Source organism: Meles meles, chromosome 8 (assembly GCF_922984935.1).
Source record: "Meles meles chromosome 8, mMelMel3.1 paternal haplotype, whole genome shotgun sequence".
Lineage (NCBI taxonomy): Eukaryota > Metazoa > Chordata > Mammalia > Carnivora > Mustelidae > Meles > Meles meles.
In genome coordinates, this window is record NC_060073.1 from 42,949,178 (window position 1) to 42,975,735 (window position 26,558).

General features: G+C 46.5%; 1 protein-coding gene across 6 annotated transcripts in view; it reads right to left on the minus strand.

Moving 5' to 3' along the window:
- Positions 1-26,558, minus strand: part of NAV2 (neuron navigator 2) — a 399,056-nt gene that overhangs the window by 248,281 nt on the left and 124,217 nt on the right. For all 6 annotated transcript variants that reach the window (XM_046014626.1, XM_046014624.1, XM_046014625.1 and 3 more), the window contains exons 2-3: positions 25,793-25,910; positions 14,741-14,793 (exon numbers count right to left, since the gene is read on the minus strand). In XM_046014626.1, coding sequence (XP_045870582.1) covers positions 14,741-14,793; positions 25,793-25,910 — 171 coding nt within the window. The remainder of the gene's footprint in view (positions 1-14,740; positions 14,794-25,792; positions 25,911-26,558) is intronic.

Sequence of the window (26,558 nt, forward strand, 5' to 3'; positions counted from 1 at the left end):
CCAATCCTGATTCTGCAGTTGATGAAACGATGATCTCCACTAGGTTTCCTCAGTGGTCTGACCTGTCGAATGGGCACTGCAGCACCTATCTCACGGGGCGGGGGCGGGTGGCCATTCCAAGAGAGGAATGTATGTATGTGTGGTTCAGCATGTGCCCATAACTGGCAGTATTTGTTACTATGTTGTCCTTTTTGACATGACATCTCTGGGCTATCATTCTAAGCCCATGATACGCCCAAAGCTATGTCTGAAGTTGGCCCCTGGCAAAACAGAGTTTGCCAAGCTTACCTGGGCTGACTTCCATCTGCTCCTAGCTTTCCCCTCAAATCTGGCTATCCAGGACTCTGGGTCTTCTCCATCACCTAACGTCTGGCCTATGTCTCAGCAAGCCTACTCTTGAAAAGACAGAAGTAAACTAATTCACACCGGGGCAGAAGGACTGCTGCTGGCTTCCCGTGGGTCACTTCTCCCACTGGTACCTGTATTCCATCACCGTTATTAGATGACAGCTACCTGTCGGACAGCTACCTGTGGGCTCTGGACTCCCCCACTAGATTCCGGTTCCCTCACATCACCCACGAGACTCTAGCAAAATGCATTAACTGCTTTAAGTCTCTACTTCTTCATCTAGAACACAGGAATGTATAGAACGCTCTCAGCAGAGATACTGAGGCAGAGATGGGTTGACCTGGGTCAAGGGTCTGAAATTTTACATAGCCAGAACTTTAAAAGACTCTTTCTTCATACAATTCCATAAAAGCAGAATATGAGAGATCACTGGCCTCTCCTGGAGTACAGGATCATTTTGGAATTTGTGAGACACTCTGAGGCTTGCTTCGTTACACAACACTTGCACCGCCTCTCTATGAATGGGTTCCTTGTAGCTAGAATTCTTTCCACCCTGTTAGAATCAGCAGTTTCTACCCCAAAAGATTTCGGTTCAAAGTCTCCTTTACTAAGTTACATAAAAAACCCTAAGACAGGGGCGCCTGGGTGGCTCAGTGGGTTAAGCCTCTGCCTTCGGCTCACGTCATGATCTCGGGTCATGGGATCGAGCCCCGCATCAGGCTGTCTGCTCAGCGGGGAGCCTGCTTCCCCCTCTCTCTCTGCCTCTCTGCCTACTTGTGGTCTCTGTCTGTCAAATAAATAAATAAAATCTTTAAAAAAAAAAAACCCTAAGACAGCAAACAAACAGGTTCGTTAAGAAAGAGCAATGATCTTTTGAGGAAAAACCCGGCTTTTCCTACAGAGAAGGATACAAACTCAGACACCAACTTCAACAACGCCTGCCTTCTGGACCCCAAACGTGGGGCTGCCTTTTGAACCAACAGAGAAGAGAGGTACCGTGGACACGTGCTAGAGAGTTTCCACCCCACAACTAACAAAAACTTGGTAGCCTCATTCATTCTTTGATGAATAATGACTATTTACTCTCTTGCAGCCTCTGCTCCAGGGGAAGGGGAAACAGAGGGGACAAAATAGCGTGATCCTTCCTCACATGATAGACAGCCCCCTACACAAAAGCAGACTAGAAGCAAAAATCTCCCCACTAAACACAGATCCCAAACGTGGGAAGGGTTACACACCTATCAACTCACCAACTCAAAAGCCTGAAATGGACTCACTGTTTACAGTCTGGTTCTTCTTGTATCTTGGCCATATTTATATCCGTAAACCCATAAACCACCACAAAGTCTTCAAGAGGCAGAAGAGAAACATAATGTAAAACAAAACAGACCCTGGATACATTCCACGAGTGCAATAGCCAATCCTCCATGAAAGTATTGCTAGAATAGGTCATTTTCCCCACAGACCAAATACATACACAGGAACAGGGTAATGGGAACTTTTGCAGATGAAGACCAGGAGCTAGACTTGCCCCCCAGTTGGGTGGCCAGTTCCCTCAGACCAGCCTGTGAGTGCACTTTTGTTTTTCAGTCAGTTCACCATCGTCTGTAGCTCTGGTTCTTCTGGGCTGCTCGCGAGCAGTCAGTCCCTGGATTTCAACCGTGCAATTCCAAGGATAGCGCCACACACTGCAAGAAACACCCTGGCAGCATCAATAAGCAGGAAAGCAAAGCTAAGCAGAGCGCCTTCGTACCCAGTTCAGAATCCTGCAAGGCTTCGCCCTCCCTACTGGTGAAGGCAGGGATGAAGGTGTCTGCTCTTTCGTCCTGTGCCTGCAAACATTACCTGGTCATGTTCTTTTCTGCGGGAGATGGAATTCAAAAATTGCCCTTCCCTTTCCACTCCAATTTCAGAGGCTGCTAGTCGTTAGTGGGTCATTATTATATGCCAGGCACACTACTAGCAACTTTCCTATACATCATCTCAATCTATTTTTTTTTTTAATTTCAAAAAGCTGTTAGTAGGTATGGCTACAGAGCGCCGCCTGAATTCTAGACCGCTGATGATAATTCATATGTAATTGGGGAGATTTTGCAAGTAGCACACAAAATATACCAAGACGCGAGATTTGACTAATGGTTTTGAATTCTAAAATTTGTGATCTATGCAAAGAGCTATATGCTGCCCAATCAGAAGTCATATGGTATCAAAAATTAAGGATTCTGTGAATAATTTAAATAATTCCCCACTCTGTTTACTGCCATAGGCAGAATGTCAGAGGCAGCAAGCCTGCCGGAAGAAAAGAACAGACTAGACAAGGAAGGTCTCTATTACAGGATATCCTTGAGCTTTCCAAGGCTACAAGATATCTAATGCACCTGGGAAGAAATAGTGTCAATTTTTAATGCTAATCTCTGTTACTATTTCTGTCCTTGTCAAGTATCCAGCTGAGCTGGATAAGACCGCAATTTTTTGGAGGTTAAAAATGGTGAAATATTGGCCATTTCATACAATTTTACCTATAAGGAAGATATGTTCCCCTTAAAGGCTAAAATTAAACTGTTGTGATTATAAAAATAGGGCGCTTTAGAGCTATTCATAAATAAAGCATCAGTACATCTGAAACTCAGAATAAAATCTCTACAAGTCTCTGAAAGGAATCTCACAAGGTAGAGGAAAAACATCAAGTCAAAGGAAATACCCCATCTGCAGGCCGACCCTCTGAAGGACACCCTGCTTTAGTCAGAGCTTCCACCTCAGGATTCCCTTAGAGAGGCAGGATGGGGCCCAGGAAAGGCTTTAATTCCCAGTTGATTTCTCTCAAAATCTCCCAGGAAAGGGAACTGGGTGTCCTTCACAACAGCGAAAAGAATCCAGGCTGCCTGGATTTCCACCTCTTGTCTTCCTGCTCCTTCAGAGAAAAGTGTGAAAAAGAAAAGATTTTACCATCCACTCCCATCTCCTCCACAGCATAAACCTTAAGTCAAAGTGTTGTCCGCTGCATTGTGACTGGAGTAATTACGGATAGGGAATTTTACCCTCCCGGAGAGAAGGGACCAGAGAGGATATCTGTCGATTTCTCAGCTTCTTGACTATCTTAGGGTAAAGTCCTTGATTTCCCTGAGCCTCAGTTTTCCTGTCAGAAAAATGGGCATACAGAAAGCCTTATGGAGACCTAAGAAACTAATATTTACATGCTTAGGAAACACAAAGCACTGGGATAAATTATTTGACATACGTCATATTTTAGTTCATTTTCACCAGTAGATGAGGTCGATGCTATCACCACTTTCCAGATGGGGAAATGGAGGCACTAAAGTCCCCTTCTAGAGCTACAGATATTAAACACATGGTAGAATGGGAATCAGAACACTTAATGGAAAGAGGTTTAAATCTGTGAAGGCCCCCACAAACACGGACTGTTAACAACGAAATGGCAAGGGCTTCACTATTGCTATGGGCCACTGTGGTCCCCTCCCCAACCCTGGGATTTTGACTGTGTGTGATGGCGAGCCATCAGTCCTTCTGAACCAAATCTCATCTTCATATTGGAAGGACAAAGGACGCTTCACAGAGGAAGGAGCTGACTCTCCCCACATTCTCCTGCATGTGTTTTGTAGGAGATATTTATGTTCCTTTTCTAGTGTTTGAAATCTTCAGGAGTAGAAAAGTATTAATATAAACATTTAGGGGCATTATTTTCAAGTCAAAATGCTCCCAAACAAGGATCTTTCAAAAATGCCCATATGCCAGTGCTTAGGATCTCTGAAGAAGTTCATGACACTCCTAAGAATGCAACAGTTTGGGGATCACAAACCTCAACTGTGTGTACGGGGCAGGCCAGTAACAAATGAATAACAAAAGCTGCGTGTAAGACAATAGGGAATGGTGGAGCATAGGACAAATGCAGCCCACACCCTTCTGGAGGGGGCAGCTGCTACCCGGGTTTAGCCAATTTTGGCCTGAGGAGTGCCAACGGGCACTGGTAGATCATCAGGGAAGGAAGGAAGGGAGGGAGGAAGGGAGGGAGGAAGGAAGGAAGGGAGGGAGGAAGGAAGGGAGGGAGGAAGGGAGGGAGGAAGGAAGGGAGGGAGGAAGGAAGGGAAGGAGGAAGGGAGGGAGGGAGGAAGGGAGGAAGGAAGGGACGACAGACAGACTAGAAGATCAATTTTTACGAAGTACATTGATTTTCACCTATCGGCATTGATTCAGGTTTTTTTGTTTGTTTTAAAAGGTTTTCTGGGACTTGACCTCAGCTCGTGAGCAACTGTCCTCCTCCCTTTGCTGAGGTTAAGCCCACGGGCTTTCATCTACTGACCAGTCCCCAAAATGCAGACTCCATAGGCTAACGGTGCTTTACCCAAGTGCGAAGAGAAAGTCCTGGCTCAGTTACGCTTCATGGAAAAATTAAAACAAACAGGGGCGCCTGGGTGGCTCGGTGGGTTAAAGCCTCTGCCTTTGGCTCAGGTCATGGTCCCGGAGTCCAGGGATCGAGCCCCGCATTGGGCTCTCTGCTCAGCAAGAAGCCTGCTTCCTCCTCTCTCTCTCTGCCTGCCTCTCTGCCTACTTGTGATCTCTCTCTGTCAAACAAATAAATAAAATCATTAAAAAAAAATGAACAAACAAACAAAACCCCACACATACAAAAGACCTCCCTTTGATGCTAGGCTGAAACACAGGAACTACATGTAAGATGGATCCAAGCATGAGGCCCAGATGGCTGTTCTGTAAACCACAATCTCTGTGGTTGTAAGTCACCATCCCATCTCTCTTCTAGCTCAAGAAGATGTGTGGCTATTCTCCCCGCCATCTCCTCACATTTGCTAAGTTCTTTAACCTTACAGAGCACCACTTTGCCGCTGACAGTGCCTCAGTCCCCAGGCAGGTGTGCTGAGTGTATCTTTAGTAAATATTCCCTGAGCATCTACCAGGTGCCAGGCCATATGGACAGATGGACAGATGCAATAGCACCCTCAAAGACGTTATCATCTACTGGGAGGCAGGCGGTTAAGTACAACGTGCTAAAGGATTATCGCTTCCACTTTTCAATAGAGGAAACCAAGGGTCACACAGGTTAAGTGAGCTAGAAGGGACAGAGAATGTGCCGGCAGACTCCAAGACCATGGCCATGAGCACAATTCAGATCTGATCCATTCCGAGCCTACTACAGTTCTCAGACAAGGGGATATCCACAGCATCTTAACCTTTCCAAAAAAGCAAAATGACTGGCTCATTCGAAATCCTGAAATTTAAATAAACCCTCTGGAGATACTGTTAATTTTTACAAATTTTAAAAAACTTTGCAAGCTAATTCACATTTACATGTGTGTTTGCACAGGCGGAGCCCCAAAGAGGCTTTCTGTACTTGGCTTGAAGCTAACCCTTGGCAAAGTGTGGTCACCAGACCAAGGGCATCAGCAGCCCAAGATTTGCTCTTTTAAAAATGCAAATACCCCAGCTCCACCCTCGGCCTCCTGAATCAGCAGCTCTGGGGGGTGGGGCCCAACCCTGTTGGGACAAGCCCTCCAGGTGATGTCCCTGGGCACTCCCGAGTGAGGGTGGGGGGGCTCTGCTCCGGAAAGCTTTGCCCAACCAAATGCTACTTCCCTCATCAAGGAAATTAATCTGCTCTATGGGAGTCTTTCCCGCCCGTCTTTACAACTAAGGTAAAATATAAAATCATGAGAGGACTGGAGAGAATTTCTTGGCTTAAGACAACTCAAGTTTCTTTACAGCACTGAAAAACACAAATACATAATACATATCTGACATATTGAAGGTTCATATGCGACATCACCCCTACTCTCTGGGCAGTTCCTGGACAGTCGGGCCACTTATTGCTGAAGCTCGTTCATCTAAGAAACATGAGCTGAGCGCTTCCAATGTACTTAGCCCCGTGCCAGGTGCTGGGAATATGGAGATTTTTACTGAACCACAAGATGAAAAAGACGTTATACATACTACAAAGCTTGGATGTTATTAAAATACGATAAATATCTCAAAATGTGTTTAAACATCGTATTAGTTGGGGAGCACAATACCTACTCATAAGTGTAGGTTCGAGAAGAGGTCACGAGTCCCTGGGGCCCAAGTTGTAATTGACACCCGTGGACCCCGGGACAGCGTAGGGTCTGAGGCCACCCACAATATGGCCCTGCACTGCCAGAAACTAAATATGGGGCTCTGTTCTCTCCCTACTTCCCTACAGCGTCCTGCTCTGAATTTAGCTCAAAGGCCGCACACTCTGTTCTGAAGTCTTCTAACAATGGAAGCAACTTCCAGCCAACTCAGAAAGCCGAGGGGCTCATAGTAGCCAAATGAGCCTCTGCTAGAAATTCAGGTAGCATACTTATAATATGGAAAGAATTATTTTGGTTGAATCCCAGAGAGTATTAGTTTCCTGCTTCTGCTGTAACAAGGGACCAGAATTTAGTGGCTTAAGCAACCTAAAATTCTCTTAGAGTCTGGGAGAGCTACAATAAAAGAGTCGGCCTGCTAGGTCCATTCTGCAAGCTCTAGGGGAAAATCAGTTTTTCCTTCTCTTCTCTAGCTTCTAGAGGCCACTGGCATGCCTTGGTTCATGGCCCTTTCTAACCTCTTCAGAGCCAGGAACAGCATCTGCCAGTCTCTTGCCTCCCACTCCCACCCTGGTCCTGTAATCACATGTCCTCACTCACCTCCTTGCCGTCCTGAGAAGGATTCTGGCCATCACACCGGGCCTGCCCAGAAAACCCAGGATAATCTTCCTGTCTCAAAACCCTTCACTTAATCACACCTGCACAGTCCCTTGTGTTATGTAAAATAACATTCACACAGGTTCCCAAGATTAGAATGTGGAGCTTCTGGGGGTCCCCTGTTCCGCCTACCATACTGGGTGACTACTTGGAGTGTGAATAAATCTTTCAGTGCACAGTCGTCAGGATATACAGGACTCATAAGCAGGGAATGGAAAACATCTAACGTGCTCTTGCCATGAGCCAGGGTGAGACCAGGTGCTGCTAATTATACCATCCCTCATTCATCCCTGGCAGCAACCCTAAGAGGCAACTTCCATTACAACCCCCTTTCACAGAGGAGGGCAGGCTCAGATTTAGTCAACTGCCCAGCGCAAGCCATCCCGGATGGGAGACCCAAGGCTGCCTGATTCCAGTTGTCTTCAGACCAAATCTCCTTCTCGTAAAGGAATGCCTCGACCCAGGCTCTGCCCACACCTATGGGAGGGCCAGTACCACAAATGTGATTTTTGTACTGCCACGTCCCAGTCCGTCTTTTCTCTTCTCTAGTCAGTTTCCTTATATGTAGAATAGCCTAACAGTTAAGGGAAGGGACTTTAGAGCCAGGCTTTCAGGGTTCAAATCCCAGCTTGTCTCTTCTTCACTGTGTGACCTCATGCTTGTTACTAAGCCTCTCTGTTTCCTCATCTGTGAAATGGGAATAAAGGTAACTGCTCTCATAGGGTTTTATGAAGATAAAATCCATCAATGCAGAGGTCTATAACATTGCCCAGTTAGAAAAGTATATAGGATACATGTTTGCTACTCTTATGTAAGAACACAGACAGAATCTGGGACAAGGCAGTAACCCCAGGCTCTGCAGCAGGAGGGGAAGAGAAGGAGAGATTCTCTAACATGACTCACATTTAGCCCCTGGCAGAGCACAACAAACAGCAGGAGGGTCTAGCTTCTCCACACCATTCAATGGAATGAACAAGATAGATTTCTCATTCTAGGAGAATAAAAGGAGCTAAAACATGTAACACACCACTTTTTTTTTTTTTTAGATTTTTATTTATTGACTGATTTAGAGAGAGAAAGGACAGGAGCAAGGGGGAAGGATAGAGGGAGAGAGAGAAGCAGACTCCCCGCTAAGCAGGGAGCCTGACTCGGGGCTTTATCCCAGGACCCAGGGATTGTGATGTGTGCCCAAGGCAGATGCTTAATCAGCTGAGCCACCCAGGCACTCCAAGCACTTACCATTCTTATTATCAATGTTAATAATCTCTGGTGGTTGTAAGGATACCTAGTATGTTTACCTCGAGCGATATAAAAGAACTCAATAAATTAAAAGTAAACTAAACTGTCCTACTTGGGTCTTTTGGATAAACCAAGAAAGAGAGGAATTAAGAGTAGGAACGATACTTCTGGGATAACACTAAAGAACTTCCAATACCCAAATTACGGCCATAAATAAGGATCTGATGAGGGTATGTTACAATCCTTTAGTCACATGGGCAAGTCCAGGCCAGCTCCCTTTTTAGTCTTTCCACCATCCATCTGTCTGTCTGCCCAACCATCCAACACTTATTAAACCCCTACTAGATGCCAATTATCTAAGTGTATCCTAAGTTAGGATACTCAGGTGAAAGACACAACATCTCCTTCAAGAAGGCAATTCAACAGACAACCACAAGGAGGTGCTATGAGAAATGCAGGCACCTAATACCAGGAGACAGGAAAGAGGACAGGCACCTAATTATCTCAATTACTTGAGATAACAATTGACCTGAAGATTAAAGGTCACAGTATCCATGTGGGACGATCCTCAGTTCCTCCAGGCAGTCTGGACAGCATGTGGCTAAGTACAAAGACAGGAGTACATGGCCTCTTTGGGGGCACCCCACGCTCCGGTATGCCCAGGGTATGGAGTTGGAGAGGCCGAGTGGCAAGCAATGATGGTAAGTGGATTGTGAAGGACCTTCTACTGTGTGCTCAAGAGCATGGAAAAGGGAAGGGGAAGCCCACGATGGCTTAAACAGAGATGTGCCAAAGAGGCAGAAAGCTAGACATGGTTGTTGCCTCCGTGTTGAAAGCCGTCAGCGGCCAAAACCTAAGCGGTGACAATGGATCAATGGATGTGCCACTGAGTGGGAAGTGGGGGATGCTGCCTGCTGACCTTGGCCCTGCACTCTTTCCACTTTGCTTTAAATTTTAAGTGACCTGTGGACTTTTCCTCATTCCTCCTTGGTTCTGTAACATGTGTGTGCCCTTAGGGTGGTATAAAAATAGGCTCAGGGGCCCAGGGAAGAGGCACCTCAGCTGCCCAAGGATCTCAGACACTCCCCAGGCATGTGGCCGGCTTTCTCTCAGCTGTTGGGAGGGCCCAAGGTCACTGGCCTGGAAACCTGATTCTGTTGCAGATGGCCTTCCCTTGGCCCAGGAGGCTCTGTGGAGAACGCAGGGGGAGGTACCTGGCGCCAGGCCTGTCCAAGGCCATCTCAAGAGCTGCCTCTCACTGGGGCCCTTCCTCCTTTCTCCGCTCCTGAGGTTCCATCCACAGGTCAGCCCAGGCCCTTTCCAGAAATACTCAGTCTCCTCCCTTCTGCTGATTCTGCTCTACCCACAAATGAAAAATTAGAGTAGGGAATGGGGCGGGGGAGACTATTTTTAATATACCCCTTCTGTCACAGAAGTGGATAGCACAGGCTCTCAAACTAGATAGACTTGGGTTTGAGCTCCAACTCTGCTTCCTAGGTGACTAAACGGGGACCAAAAAAAGAAAAAGAAAGAAAGAGAACGAGACCTTGTAAAGCCTCAGTCCCCATGTGCTGTTTTTGGGGAGGGGGGCGGATTCTGCTCATGGAATGTGAGTTTGAAAACCACTGCCTGGTACTTCTCTGTGTCTACATATAAACTCCTATTGTTTTGGGAATCAGGTGCCACCATGTCCATGGGGACTGCTGAAAGGACAGGGTGGGGGGCAGAGCTGTGCCCTAAGCAGCATGGGCACTGAACTTTGGGTCTGTGGAGTTCTGGGGGACACATGGGCCGGCCTCTGGGATCTACAATCTGCTCAGGTGTATGCAAAATTCTGGGGGCTGTGTGATCTGGGGAGGAGAGGGCTCCATGACCCCAACATATGAACTACGATCACGAATCACCATTGTCATAGAAACTGCCATGTATCAAGGGCTGTTCCTATGCTAGGAGCATGGGGGTAACGAGCTCACCTACCTGAAAGGGCTGTTGGGAGAATGGAGGGAGAGGATGGCTGGGCAGCACTGAGCCAGGCACCAGGCTCTTGCTGTATTTTATCATCTTCATCAGTACTACCCATGGTTATCCCTTGCGTTGCCTCATTAGTATTACAAAAACTTTATGAGCTGTATTACCAACCCCTCTTTCAGGAACAGGAAATAGAGCCTTCAAAAGGTTAAATAATGAGCTGAAGGCCACAGAACAGCAGAGGAGGAACTTGAACTTGGCTTGCATGGTTCTCAAGCCTAGTTGGCCCTCCATCTAGACGCTCTATGGGAAGGGGGTGCCTGAGTGGCTCAGTCAGTTAAGCTCCTGACTCTTAGTTTCAGCTCAGGTCATGATCTCAGGGTCATGAGATTGAGCCCCACATCGGACTCCTTACTCAGCACAGAGTTGGCTTGGGATTCTCTCTCCATTCCCCTCTCCCCTTCTGCTCCTCCCCCTTGCTTGTGCAGTCTCTCTCTAAAAATAAATAAAATCTTTGAAAGAAAAAAATAAATAAAAAGTAGAAGCACCAAGAGAAGAAGGCAGAGCACTTGGAGAGCTCAGGAGGCGGCTGCACTAGGAGGCCCCAGATGACCCTGGGCCGGAGATCAGCACCCAAAGGGATAAACAGGCCTGGGCTTTCCGCTGAAAGGGCCAGCAGGCCTTGCTAACTTTGCACCTCTCCTCATCCACAACAGAAAGCCAAGCCCGTAAGATAATAATGATTAAAAAAGAAAAGCACCCCCTGAAGCAGCCATTCCTAGGCTCCAAAGTGAGGCTCTGTCTTGGAACCCCGGGGGTTCCAGGAGAGGCAGTGCCCTCGGGCCAGGCTCCAAGCAATGTTTCTTCTCCCAAACTAACTCCTAACTCTGCTGAACACAGCACTTGAAAGCCAAAAAGATGCCCCTGGGTTGCCATGGCAATGCTAAACAGACAGAACATTTTAACCAGCTCTGACGCACACACACAAAACTTATTTAAGGGCCAGAGGGATGCCTGGTGGGTGAGAGGGGGGTAGGAGTGTTTCTACAGCTCTGTCTCCAAGGACATGGCCCCTGGAGGGTCTAGGTCAGCCCAAAACTGCCCAAAGGACTCCTCCAACACAAGCTGAGTCCAGCCTGCTAGGGAAGCAAGTCCCTGCCCTGCCTCCCTGCCCTGTGCCCACCGGCAAGGTCCTGTGCTACGAGGGCCACCAGCAGTTTACGGCACATGCTGATGGTTCTGGTTTTGTCTCGCCCTGGGGACAGCTTTCCACCACGTGGCACTGCAATCTCTTCACCAGAATCGGGGGAGCATTATGCAGGCCCACAGTAGGGTCCAGAGTGTAAGATGTGCCCACAAGCATGAACGGGTGCACGAACCTTCTGGCACTGTGCAGCTATAGGTCAGAGCAAACAATATACTCAGGAGCTACCATTTCCCACCAGGTAGCATTTTCAGGTCCCAGACCCCATGACTGAATGGCGCTCTCCAGGGCTGGATGACCATGGATATTTTCCTTAAAAAATACTTCACTCCAGGGCCCAGTGCGGGGTTACCCCCAAAATGCAGTGATTTGGGGAGTGATGATGAACGCAGAAGGCTTGTCCCAGACCTGAAGACTGCCTGGCTATGGGGTCTGCTGCATTCTGGACTCTTCCATGCCTCAGTCCTCACTGGAGGAGAGGAGTCTCCCTAGATACAGCTTAGGGCCCTTGGGTAGGATCATAAGCAAATGCTGCAAAACCATCCTTTGCAGGGTTTCTGACAAGCTTTAGTAAAGATATGCTCCAGGAATGTGAATCCTCGTTCACCCGTCATTCCCCTGGGGTGAACCCTCTTGCCTTTCAGACTCACTCCCTAGAAGTTACTCTTGATCCTCCCTTGTTCTTGGATGCAATGGACCCCCACTGTGTCATGTGCACAGAGGTCTATGCAAATGGCAGCACTGTTATTCTCTGCTCTCCTGTCCACTCATCATGGAGCTCCTGGAGGGCAGGAACCCCATTTTGTTCACCTGAGCATTCACGTGGCCCACACCAGTTGCTGGCAATGGTCAGCACTCTGCAAAGTTTTGCCGATCTGCAGGTCAAAGGGACAACACCATACTCATTGCGTCTGTGCATGGGTGCCCCTGGGCTTTTCTGGTCCCAATGCCAGAGCTATCTGCTCTCACTTCCCCAGCCTCCTGGAAAAGAACACTTGAAGTAGAGCCCAGAGTGCAGGAATTTTAGATCTGAGCTACTGGGCAGCCTGGTGGGTCAGGTGAAGTTCCATCTTTTTCTTTTTCTTTTCCTAAAGATTTTATTAATTTATTTGACAGAGAGAGAGATCACAAGCAGGCAGACAGGCAAGCAGAGAGAGGGAAACAGGCTCCCGCCGAGCTGAGAGCCTGATGCAGAGCTCGATCCCAGGACCCTAAGATCATGACCTGAGCCGAAAGCAGAGGCTTAACCCACTGAGCCACCCAGGTGCCCCACATGAGGTTCCATCTTATGGACCCGTCACAGTTTGCAACGCGGGGCTAACAACAATAGCCCTGTTGTCTTTACCATCTTTCTCCTTTGCTACAGAATAGAATGACTGTGGTGGAGGTTTTCCCATTTTCCTGGCCTCACATCCTGGACATTGAACTATTCTCTGCTATGTTTACCAGACCGTGTCTGCCTCCCCGCCCCTAGCTGGAACTAATTATCACAGACAATTACAGGATTTTATATTCCTATGTTCTAAAAAAAAAAACAAAACCAAAAACCAAAAAAACAACAACAAAAAACCCCCACACAAACCCACAGGCCATTAAAAAAAAAAAAAAAGAGGAAAACAATACTTTCACAGCTGAAAGAGTTAGAGAAACCACAAAATTACATTGGTGTCATGGTAGCATTTATAAATAACACTTGGCATCTAGAACTAAATTTGCGTCAAAGAATCTGAGGTAGCGGTATTATTTTATAATCTTGGAAAGTGGGCTTTCACACCTCCAACAGGAAGCGCAGAAAATACAAAAGTGCCAAAGAGAATAAAAGGTTCATTACCTTCAAATGTCAGGTCTACGTACACGTTATAACGGGCTGGGACAAAGGCATCTGTATCTACCCCGGGGAACGACTGTATCTCTTTCATGTGAAGATATGACTGCATGTGTAAAATGCTTGCACTAAATTAAGTCTTCTATCTTCCAAATTTTCTCAATTATTAATACACTAGACAGCTGCGGTAGCTCTAGCAAAAATAGCCATGAGATGTCTGTATGGGACTTTCCTACATAAGGAGGGGTTGCTCTCTGGATCAAACAAAAAGAAACAAAATCCCCATGAAATGACAAAAAAAAAAAAAAAAAAAGAGAGAGAGAGAGAGAGAAACTTGTTTCACAATGTAAACTGAAGGAGGACTCCCCGTCACCCACCCCCCTCTTTGGGATAAGAAATGTGTTTTTATGCATGTAAAGGAAAGTGCACGGAAAAGGTGATCTGTCCAACTCACAAGGACAACAAATACTTGGGAAAATTGAAAGGGAAACCCAAGGAATGCCAATCACTTTGTTATATTCCAGAATGACAGTATCCAATTGTGTCAACTCAAAGGGAGTGGGGGAGGTCAGAAATAACAGATTATGCCTTTTTCTTAGGTTTCTGGAAGCAGATTAATGTCCTGCAAAAATAGAAAGTTGTCCTTAAATGGCCACCTTCGTATTTTAAGCAGGTAGGAGTAGCACCGTCTTAATAGTCTGATATATATGTACTTGGCGTAAAGACTGAAAAGCCTTTTGAAGGGAAAAAAATCAGGTTCTCAGAGCACTGCAATTTCATGTTTTCTGAACTCAGTAGTGATCATGAATTTTAATTCAAAGATTATTCACAGGACATATAACAAGAACAGATGTTCAAAGATCCATTAAAAAAAAAAAAGCTTTAATATCAGAGCTTAAGCATATGATACCAGAGAGCATATAACTTGTCGAGGTTAAGAATGGTCTGGATGTGATTATACATTTCACATCTGCTGTCACCGCTGTGCTTTCACATCATTCTCACCTTTAAAGGCAATCAGACCACATGTCCTGATTTCTGAGCAAGATACCACGACCCCATCTGTGCCTCAGTACCACATAGAGATCGTTGTGTGTCTCTGAGAAAGCGGAATGAGTCACAATGGTCCAAATTCTCAACAAGTGTGTATTTCCACCAGGTCTGCATAATTTGTTTCTGAAAGAAAGGGCAGTATTTCATGTTCCCTGTCTCACCATTTATGTAAAAATCACGGCCACTTTTTAGTAAATGCCAACAAATTTCAGAGAAGCCAACCACAGCTACTAGGAAATCGCTGTTAGTTTATTAATATAATCCCCTAGGGGAAAGCTTCTGGTGGGAATGTTCTCAAGACGGTCAATACCATTGAGAGGCAGGGCTTCCTTCTCTCACACAAACACTCGCCAGCCATGTATCACTCACCATTTGCGATCTGTTCTTCGGACAGCCATTGATGTCTTCAATCTTCTCATTTGCTGAAATAGGAAACACAAGTCAGAAAAATAAACAATCACCCCAGATACTTTGCGTCGTGATGTTCAGGACCCTGGAGGCCAACCACATCCTAAGGCCCATCCTGGGGCCTGTCCAATCAGTGCAGCCATGAGAAATGCTGAGACGCAGCTCGAAAGCTTCGGGACTTACTCATCGAGCTGCCGTCCTCGGGGGACAGCTGGGGCAAGGTCGTCAGCCTCCAAAGCAGAGACAACTGCACTGATGACAGTCTTGGAGCGATGGGGCATCACAGAAACGTGTGGAGACTGAGAAATAGACCGGACTATGATTCCGCTTTGGGATCTTCGAAAGGCGACCGTGATCTCCCCACAGAAGGTGGGATGGCTCAGAGTGGATCAGTTCTGGTTTAGCCCCACTCGGGACAAAAGGCATGGATGATAGCATCTCACCTCATCTTCATTTTTTTTTTTAATTTTAGTTCCCGTGTAGTTAATGTACAGTGTTATATTAGTGTCAGGTGTGCAACATAGTGATTCAACACTTGTGCTCATCACCCAGCGGTCATCACCAGTGCCCTCCTTAGTCCCCATCACCTATTTCCCCCATGCCCCTCCCCCATCCCCCTCTGGTGACCCTCAGTTTGTTCTCTGTAGTGAAGAGTCCGGTTTTTGGTCTGTCTTTTGTTTTCCCTTTCGTTTTCTTTCTTAAACTTCACAAGTGAAGCCACATGATGTTTGTCTTTCTGACTCATTTCACTTGGCATTATACTCTCTAGCTCCATCCATGTCATTGCAAATGGCAAGACTTCGTTTTGTGGCTGAGTAATACTGCGCGCGCACACACACACACACACACACACACACACACAATCTTTATCCATTCATGTATCAATAAAGACTTGGGCTGCTTCCATACCTTGGCTATTGTAAATAATCACACACACACACACACACACACACACACACACACACACACAATCTTTATCCATTCATGTATCAATAAAGACTTGGGCTGCTTCCATACAATCTTGGCTATTGTAAATAATGCCGCCATAAACAGTGGTGTGGGTATCCCTTTGAATTCGTGTTTTTGTATTCTTTGTGTCAATCTCCAGTAATGGAATTACTAGAGCGTATGGTAATTTGACTTCTAATTATTTGAGGCACCTCCATATTGTTTTCCACAGTGGCTGCACAAGTCTGCATTCCCACCAACAGTCATGAGCGTTCCTCTTTCTCTATATCCTCGCCAACACTTGTTTCTGGTGTTTTTGATATTAGCCACTCTGACAGTTGTGAGATGATCTCACTGTGGGTTTGACTTGCATTCTTCCGATGAGTTGAGCATCATTTCATGCATCTGTTAACTGTCTCACCTCATCTTTAGCCAGAAATGTTAATATTGCTTAATACCAATAGGATTACTAATAATCCTATCCCCAATGTGGTAACACAAATAGAAAATGGGAGCGTGAGACTTAAAAGTGGCTCTTCCAAGACCATATGGTAAGTCCAAATTAGGTCTGAAACACACTCTTGGAGTCATAATAGCACCTAGCTCCTTAGAGAAGTAAGAGAAAGAGGTTGTGTTGAATTAACTGGAAATCAATACCAGTGATATGGAAGAAAGGCCCAGGTTCTAATGCTGAAGTATGGAGGAATCCCAGCAAGACACAGCCTAAGTTATCTACTGGGGGGTGAGAGGGGTTGAGTTTGCCACAGCAGCAGCACAGAAACACAATATATGTAGAGATCAGGGCACTGGCTTTGGAGGCGAAGATACTGCAGATTCTCAGCTCTACAGCTTCTTAGCTGTGTGATCTTAGCCATATCACTCAACCTCTCTGGGCCACAGTTTCTTCATCTATAAGATGGAGCTAATACTACCTACTTTAGAGGAAGCATTGTGGGAAATAGATTACAGGATGGCAATAAAATGCTTTGCGCTGTGCCTAGCACACAGTGAGTGTTCTCTAAATGGCAGCTCTCATTAACCCAGTAATGTATATCATCAATGTAAATTACATACACTGTTAATCTCCTTTCTGATATCTCCATCAGAGTTAAGCCCAGAAACTCAGCTAGGAGTCCGCAGTCAAGAACTAAGGATCTGCCTCCTCTGTGAAGCCTTTCTAAGCTTCTTTCCCAGTCCTCTGCCCTTCCAGCCCCAGCCCCCAGCCCGGGATGGAGAAAGCACCTTCAGGTCTCTGGTGTCCCCAGCTATGCTGTTTATAGCCTGGCAGACATGCAGATTTGGATTTTCACATTTGTGTCCTCAAGGCTCAAGAAGTGCTTATAAAACTGAATTTAAAACAAAAAACAAAAAACCCTCTTACAACAGATTTTAATGAATACGATGCCAAAAACTTCCATGAAAAGATATTAAAAACCAGCTGAGAAGGATAGTAGGATCAAAGTGCCCCAAATCTCTATTGTACAACACCAGAGTCTAAGTATTCCACACCATTACCTCAACTGGGCTTATTTTTTTCTCTAGTGTTTCTACCTTGAGAGAGAAGGGAGAAATAAGTCACAAGCTAGTGGTAAGAAATTGTTTAAAAATCCAATCACCATGAGACAGTCTAGTCAGTATACATTCAGTCTAACCTACACCTTTACAATTTGCCCAGAGTAATAGATACTCAGCCTTGTGCCCCACCTTGGAAGACATCAGTCTTCAGAGATCCAACTCTTAAGAACACTAGGATTAACATTGTAGGAAGCCTTTTCAACCTGTTTCCCTTACTCCCAAAAGAGGTGCCCCAAAACCTTTAAAAAGCACATTAAAAAAAGACCCCATGGATGAGATGATCCATGGATATTTGTTCTTCAGTTCACTAGAAAATACCAGACTATAATGGCCAGAATAGACCACTATTATAGCATGTGAACTCCAGACCAAGCTTTACCACCCACTCTTTCCAATTGTAATCCCAGAGCTGAGGATTGTGCCTGACACACAGCAGCCCCTCAAATATTTGTAGAGAGGAACTAAGGAATGAGTATCCTGAACATTTCCAAGAATCAAGGTTTTAGGCCTATTTTGAGGCAGTTGTCCTTTCACTTGTCAAAACAGACATACATACTGAAGATGGAAAAAAAAGATCCTGGACAAATGGCACTTCTTCAAACAAGGGAGATTAACTTGGACCTCGGGTTTTCATATACAACACCGGAAAAATAAATATGCGGCTTTTGAGAATCTGGGCCGCTCAAGGTATCCTCCAGCTGGATGCTCATGACGGCCAAAGTCATAAGTCATTAGGTTCCGATCAAGACCCAATGCAGCATGAGATCATCAGTGCCCATTAAAGTGAAGGATGGATCACTGTGATCCTAAGAAATCACTTTAAAGATTCTTTATATACCATCTGGATGAAAACAAAAACAAAAACAAAAAACCCAAAGGGTTTGGTTTCATCATCTCTCTACTTCCTTTTCATGGTCAGTCACTAAACCACAGTCAGATACTGCCTCAATTCAAGTATCGCAGCTCCCATAAGCTTCTTGCCATTTTACAACATTCGAAATAAATCAGGGGAGTGGAGTCCATGGGAGACTACTCTAAAGATATCCGGGAAGAGATTGATCAAATGCCGAAACCCCAACGCAAATGCTTAATAAAAATGCAAGGGGCGTCTGGGTGGCTCCGTGGGTTAAGCCGCTGCCTTCGGCTCAGGTCATGATCTCAGGGTCCTGGGATCGAGTCCCACATCGGGCTCTCTGCTTGGCGGTGAGGCTGCTTCCCTCTCTCTCTCTCTGCCTGCCTCTCTGTCTACCTGTGGTCTCTCTCTGTCAAATAAATAAATAAATAAAATCTTAAAAAAAAATGCAAGACAAATCTTGAACCTCCTCGTTTCCAATTTCATGTAATTTAAATACTTCTCCTTTCCTTATATTCTCAAGAATTTCTATGGCTGTCATAAATACTTAGAGCAGTAACAGAGGCTCTGATTCTGCTGATAAGAAGGAAGAAGAGTTTGGTCTTTTGAGCTGAATTTATTAACTTGTGGTAGGGGGCCTTTGGCTGCAAACCAAAAACAGATAACCGAAGAAGCAAAGGCATTTATCCCCAAAGTCCTCAGCTATGATTAAAACTGGCATCCCTAAGTGCCCTTGCTAATTTATTTATTCCAGCATGCTTAAGACATTCTCAGCACACAAATGCAGTAACCTGTCTGCACACGAGGTGACAAGTCAGTAATTGGAAAGCTTTTTAAGGAAGAAGAGTGGCACCAAGTTCATTGCTTTCCAAAGGACTTCTTTCAAAGGGCTGAGAGCATTTCAGCAGCCCATGCATCTCGGCATAGGGCAGTTGACAGCTCTGCCGACAGGAAGAGAGAAAAACTGGCTACCCAGAAAGGCAGAGGACTTACCCAAAGACACACAGCGGTAACAGGTCATCAATGGAAAGCGGGTTGAATTCCTGGTTATGCTCAGAGGTAGCCCCAACGGTGGTGGAAAAGGAGCTGCTATGAACTCTCTCCACCTCTAACAGGAAAGCTCTTTCCCTGTCCTCTGTCTTTGCTTCTTCCTTCTCCCCAATCCTCTTTGTTCATCATTCCATCCTTCTCTCTATTCTTTCCTCCCTGCCTCCCACCCCTTCTCTCCTTCCAACCCCTTCTGGCATTCTCCTGAGTGACAGCAATGTAAGCAGGAGGAGGGAGGCCTGTCTCTCCCTCTTGATTCATGCTGTTTATCCTGGCCTCGTAAGCCTTTCTACTAACTCATGGCGATGGTACTGTGATGGGCTGGCAGGCGACTGCCGGCTTCGGGCAGCTCATGACTCAAGAAGATAATCACACTAATAAGAGGTCGAATGGAGACTGGACCCATGGTCACAGAAGGCAGCGGCGAAAGGTCCATTTCTGCCCAACAGGCAGAAGGCAATGGTAGAAAAGTGTGGGCCCCAAATCATGCCACTATCTGAGAAGCGCAACTCCTGGGACAGACACACAGTCTCCAGAATTGATCTCTCTGGGATAGGTGAAGACTCTGGAGCCAGTGTCTGTGCATAACGCTTAAGGCTTTCCCAGTCAACAAAACCAAAAGACAACCAACCACAGAATGGGAGAAGATATTTGCAAACGACATATCAGATAAAGGGCTAGTATCCAAAATCTATAAAGAACTTATCAAACCCAACACCCAAAGAACAAATAATCCGATCAAGAAATGGGCAGAAGATATGAACAGACATTTCTCCAAAGAAGACATACAAATGGCCAACAGACACATGAAAAAAATGCTCAATATCAGGGAAATACAAATCAAAACCACAGTGAGATACCACCTCACACCAGTCAGAATGGCTAAAATTAACCAGTCAGGAAATGACAGATGTTGGTGAGGAGGTGGAGAAAGGGGAACCCTCCTACACTGTTGGAGGGAATGCAAGCTGGTGCAGCCACTCTGAAAAACAGCATGGAAGTTCCTCAAAAAAGTTGAAAATAGAGCTACTGTATGACCCAGGAATTGCACTACTGGGTATTTACCCTAAAGATACAAATGTAGTGATCTGAAGGGGCATGTGCACCTAAATGTTTATAGCAGAAATTCTAAATAGCCAAACCATGGAAAGAGCCTAGATGTCCATCAACAGATGAATGGATAAAGAACACACACACACACACACACACACACACACACACACACACACACAAATGGAATACTAAGCAGTCATCAAAAATACTGTAATCTTGCCATTTGCGATGATGTGGATGGAACTGGAGGATATTACGCTAAGCAGAATCAGTCAGTCAGAGAAAGACAATTATCATATGATCTTACTGATATGAGGAATTTGAGAGGCAGGGTCGGGGGATCATAGGAAAAGGGAGGGGAAAATGAAGCAAGATGGGACCGGGGAGTGAGACCAACCATAAGAGACTCTTAATCTCAGGAAACAAACTAAGGGCTGCTGGAGTGGAGGGGGTTGGAGGGATGGGGTGGCTGGGTGATAGACATTAGGAGGGGTATGTGCTATGGTGAGTGCTGTGAATTGTGTAAACCTGATGATTCACAGATCTGTAACCCTAAAACAAATAATACATTATATGTTCATTAAAAAAAAAAACAAAAAACACTTAAGGCTTTCCTTCAAGCTACCCTTCTGATCATGGCCCTCCCCAATGTGAAAAATCAACTCTTCAACCCCTAGCTTTTGGGCTTAGGCAAAAGCCCAGAATTCATTGCCCCATACCTGGTAGTCCCACCTTATTTTGCCTTATTGACCCTCTCGCTCTCTACCCTCCAGATGTCTCTGCACACTATTTCCTCTGCCAGGAATGTCTTCCTGACTGCTTCATCTAGACAACTCCAAGTCCAAGGTTTTGGCTTACAGGTAAATTCCTCAAGGAACCCTTCCTTGATTCTACCCCTACCCGCATCATGGGTCATGTTTCACAGCACCACTGGTCTGTTAGGTACTATACTTTCCCAGGTCTTAAAAGGTGTTGTTCCCCAAAGGGACAATCTCCCTGCACAAGTTTCAATGGACCTTCATTTAAGGGTGTTCTTTTCTCTAACTACTTTGAAATCACTTAAACAGGGGACACCTGGCTCAGTCAGCTGGCCTCGAACTCTTGATTTTGGCTGGGGTCATAATCACAGGGTCATGAGATTGAGCCCCGCGTCAGGCTTCACGCTAGGCATGGAGTCTGCTTGAGATTCTGTCGGTCCCTCTGCCTCTCTCCCTGCTCACACTAAGAGTAAATAAATAAAATCAGAAAGGAAGAAAGAAACACAGAAAGAGAAAGGAAGGAAGGAGGAAGGAAATAAAGAAAAAAAGGAAGAAAGAACGAACTTCAAATGGACAGAAAAGTCACAGGAATTGTACAGAGAATTCCCACACACCATCCTTTCTCATTTTCTCCCCTCTTGTCTCTGTACAGGTATATGGAATTTTTTTTCTGAATCCTTTCAGTGTAGAATATGTAGATTGTGTCCTTTGCCCTTAGATTTCATATGCATTTACAAAGAACAAGGAGATTATCTCATGGTACAATTATAAAATTCAAAAAACTTGACATTAATATAATCCCAGTTTTGGCATTTTATTCCCCATGCAGGATCCAGTCCAGGATCTTGCTGTACCTTTAGTTGTCATATCACTTTAATCTCCTTCATTCTGGAACAATTTCTCAGGCTTGGTCTTTCATAGAGCTGACATTTTTGAACAATACAGGCCAGTTTTTTTTGTTTTTGTTTTTAAATAGAATGTTCCACAATTCAAGTTGATCTAAGATTCCTCGTGATTAGCTTCAGGTTTTCCATCCCTGCCTGGAATTCAACATAAGTGATGCTATGTTCTTCTGGGTATCACTTCAGTAAGTACATGATATCCATCTACCCCTTGCCACTGACAGAATTTTGATCTCCTGGTCGTGAAGCGGATTCTCCCCTGTGTAGATACATTTCCCTTGCAACTAATAAGTAATCACTGAAGAGACCCTTTGAGACCATGTAAATTGCTTGCTCCTCAAACTTTCTCCTCTGATGTCAGAATCCATCGTTTCTTGCCTTAACTAATCTTTACCATCATGGTTGCAACCCACTCTATTTGTTCTCCAACACAGTGGAGGCCTTTCTTCTCCACTGATCGAAGTATCTGTCAGTAGAGACATACAGATTCCTATTTTATGCCATAATTATAATCCACAACTGTCCTCAGTTTTGAAGCTCTGTGGTCTCAGATTATGGTCATTCTTTATAGCCATGGAGGGCAGAACTAGTACTTATAGGCAGATACTACCAAGGGGTGGGGGGCAGATTTGGACCTAGTGAAAGAAAATCTTTGGGAGGATTCCAACTCAATAGTTGCACAACCTGGTCAGAAAACGCCGCTCTGCCTCGCTCACCAAGAAATCTGTATTCACAAGATACGCTCAGATTAAACACTCTGAACCGGGTGACAAACAATCCAGAGAAGTAGTCACGCAGGACTCCTACGTGTCGCTGCCTTTTCAGCTCCTCATTCTCTGGGTCTCTGTTCTCCACAATCAGAGCACAGAGGGTGAGCCCAGCACAGGCAGGGGCAGAGACAGAGGCACTAACATCTGGCTTCACTTACAGAGTCCCCAGCGGAGCAAGCCTCTCTTGGAGGGCCGAGGGAAAGGCAGTGGGTGGCCTCAGGCACCGTCAGGCACTGGTACTAACTTGAGGCCGGGATATCTGTCCAGTAGCTCAGGCCCTGAGAGGTCACTGTCTAGGGAGGTTCAAGTCCTCCGAATAGATTCAGGGAAGCATCCCCCCGAGCAAGATAAGCACTGTACTAGCTTACACTCTGTCGCGCTGTGCTTAGTCAACTCGTGACATACGTGCTACCACTCATCTATTCTGAGCCCATGACAGACAGAACGAATCTATCATGATACACTCTAATGGGATACCAAGGCCTTGTCACCCCCATAGTCAGAACTTTTTAGGAAGTGGCCACTGAGTGCTATCCGAGAGCGCTTTACTTTCCGAACATGTCATGTTTGCTGCCTACCTTGCATTTCCTAAGAATGCCATAAAAATCAGGGTGTGCCCATTTTAAAGACAGGGAAGCAGAGGCAGCAGAGGAAAGGGACTCTGAGGTCCCACGGTTGGGAGCAATGAAGCTGGGATGAGAGCAAGGCCTCTCGGTTCCATCCTTTCCCACTTTCTCCCAGTGCTGCAAGCTGAGAAGGTCCTGGTAGAAATACTCCACAGCTCCAAGATGCAGCCACAGTCCTGCCTCACGTGACATGGCTGATGTAGAGATCAGAACTCAGCTCCCGGGCAAGCCCTCTCCTCTACAAAGACCCCAGCAAGAAGGTGGCACTCCTTCTTCCAAGGTTACGGGCCTTGCACTTTTGTCTCTTCATTCCTAGCTTGGAGCACAATGCTAGCACACAGTCAGCGCTCAACGAATTGTAATGAACTGAAGCGAAGGGAGCCAGATCCTTGTATTGGGTTCCATGTGTCGGGATTGACAGGAGGGTCTAACACAGCAGGGCAACGAACAGAGGCATTAGGAGCAAAGTGACCCAAACCAGAATCCCCTCCAGGCTAGCTGGGTGATATGGAGCTTCTGAGACTCACTGAGCCTCAGCGTCTGCAGGTGTAAAATGGGGGCAGGTGTCCCCTAGTTCATATGGACGTAGAGGAAATGGAGAGAAATTTGTAAAGGATTGGCAGGAGTGATGAAGAGCAGGAGGAAAAGAAATTGGTTCCAGTCCAAGATGATGACATGGGGGGAAAGAAGGGGAGGGTGGAGTAGGCAAAATGGGTGAAGGTGAGTGGGAGACACAGGCTTCCAGGTACAGAAAGACTCAGGCACAGGAAGAAAACGCACAGCACAGGGAGTTTCGTCACGGATACTGTAAGAGGTTGCATGGGGACCGACGGAGGCTACATTTGTGGTGAGCAGAGCACAATGGATAAAACCGTCCCATCGCTATGTCGCACACCTGAAACCAATGTAACAGTGGGCACCAAACATACTCAGAAAAGTTTGAAAAAAAAAGTGGGAGGAGGAAGAGGATGAAAGGGAAGAAGTATAGCGGACAGACTTCTGGGTCACCCCCAATGTTCCTCCTGCTTAACTTCAAACCCTGGTGTAATTCCCTCCTGTGGGGTGTGACAGAACCTAGGCTTTGCTTCTAACCAACTATATAAGGCAAAGGTGGTGGGATGACACTCCCACAATCACGTCACATTGTAGAAGATGACAAATGGCGAACCAATTTGCTCTAGAAACGTGTTCCCTTGGTGGCACTGAAGAAATCAATCCAAGCAACACACTGGGAGACCCACATGGCAAGGAGCTGAGAGGGGCTTCTAAGAGCAAAGCCCTTCAGCCAAGAGCCAGCAAGAAATCAGGACTCACCTCCTCTGACTGCAAGGAGATGAATCTGCCAACACTGAGGGAACCGGGCCCCCTCCCCGGTCAAGCCTCCACATGAGGACTCAGCCCTGGCCAATACCTTGACTGCGGCCCTGAGGAGGCACCAGCTACGCCATGCCTGCACTTCTGACACCCAGAAACCATGAGTTAACACACACACACACACGGCCACGTGCTACACAGCCACAGATGACGAACACAGGGCAGGGAGAAGGGGAAGAAGCACAAGCCAGTCTTAAGAAATCAGTCTCAGGATGGCAGGGGCACTTGGATCTGAGTGGCAGCACCAGACCAGAAGTGTCCAGCTAAGGCCAGCTTGCCTGGGTTTTCAAGTACAATCTCCACGGCGGTGAGCAGAATTACAGCTTTATGTAAAAGGTCATTCTGCTCAGACTTGAAAGATAAGCAACTCTCCCACAGCAATGCACACCCAGTGGGATGGGGCTTCTGTCCTTATGCCTTTTCCTTTGGCACGAGGCAGCCACGGAAGCCTCCGGCGACAATAGTCAGCCTGATGGCATCTAATTGACCTGCCTCTCAGTGGGAGCTCTCCGGCAGGGCTGCGGGGGGCACTCCCCGTAAGCTTTAAGGCTCAAGGCAGAGCTGTGCCCACCTGCCTTCCCTGGATGAACCCGTTCTTTCTGACACGCAGGCCAGCTCCCTTCTCCCAGTAGTAAAACCAGAACCAGCCCTCTACAGAGTGTGATTCTTTGCCTTCTTAGACCCAATTAGAGTTGGCAGGACTGAATCAGTCTTGTGGTACCTTTTGTTTGTTTTGGTAAATATTTCCAAAGTAATCCACAAAAAAAGTACCATCAGAGGGGTGTGGGGGCAGCGGCGGGGGGGTGGGGGCGGAACGTGGTGTAGAGAAGGGAGAACCAAAAAGACAGGGGACAAGAAAGGGGCAGAGAGCCCTTCTCAGACCACCAGCACCCCCTCTAGCCCTACTTCTCAGAGCATCAAGAGGAAAAGCAAGCTGGTATCCACGCTTCCCCAAGCATGAGACGTTATCAAGTAAACTGTCAACACATGCGACAGAAACACTGTATTCTTCTGGAAGATTTCAGTGTTCCATGCCCCTTGTCCAGCTCATCCCCTCCCAGGTGTCCACTGTAAGTCCTCGGTCCCCAACGTAAAACCCGCTCTTACCCACAACCTGGATGATCTGAGCCAGGAGGACGCCGTCCGTCACATCTTGCTGGAGGTCCTTGATGAGACGTTTGTGGCCTGACTTGGCTAAGTAGTGATTGGCCCAGTCCGTATAGATCTGCAAGAAAGCAAACAGGCAACTTGAGCCACCTACTCTGACCCCATCCCCGAGCCGGAGGCAGCTGCTGGGGCCTGCGCAGCAGCCCCTGTCCCGCCAGCGCGCTGTCCCGGGCCAGCCAGTGCCATTAACATGCAGAGCTGTGTGCGGAGGGGCCTTTCAGCTGGGCTTTTGCCTATTGAGAGATCTGCCATCGAGGCGCAGCGAAAAGCTAAAGAAAGCTTCAAAGCATGCAAAGGCCTGAATGGGACGGGGACACAGAACTAAACAGTCTGCTCCAGACAGCTTTGAGAGGCAGTGGCTCGAAACGCAAGAGAAGCCTCCCCCCCGCTCCGCCGCCACCACCCCCCCCTTCCCATCTTTTTCTCTTTATTGAGAAAACGTATGGGGAGGTTACCACCCAACAGGCATCTTTTAATGGGCCATTTCAGGGTGAGGAGGGCTATTGAGTTAGCGAAGCTCTCAGGAGCCTGGGTCCCTTGTAAAGAAGCCAAGTACGCAAACACAGAGCCCTTCAATTACTCGCGTGTGAGTGGCGTTATTGACGACCTTGCCATCAGCTCAAATGTAATCGGTTTAATTTAAAAGCCTCATTTCCACTGTTGGGATTCTCTGACTAGTAATAATTTTAAAAAACCCGGCAAACTC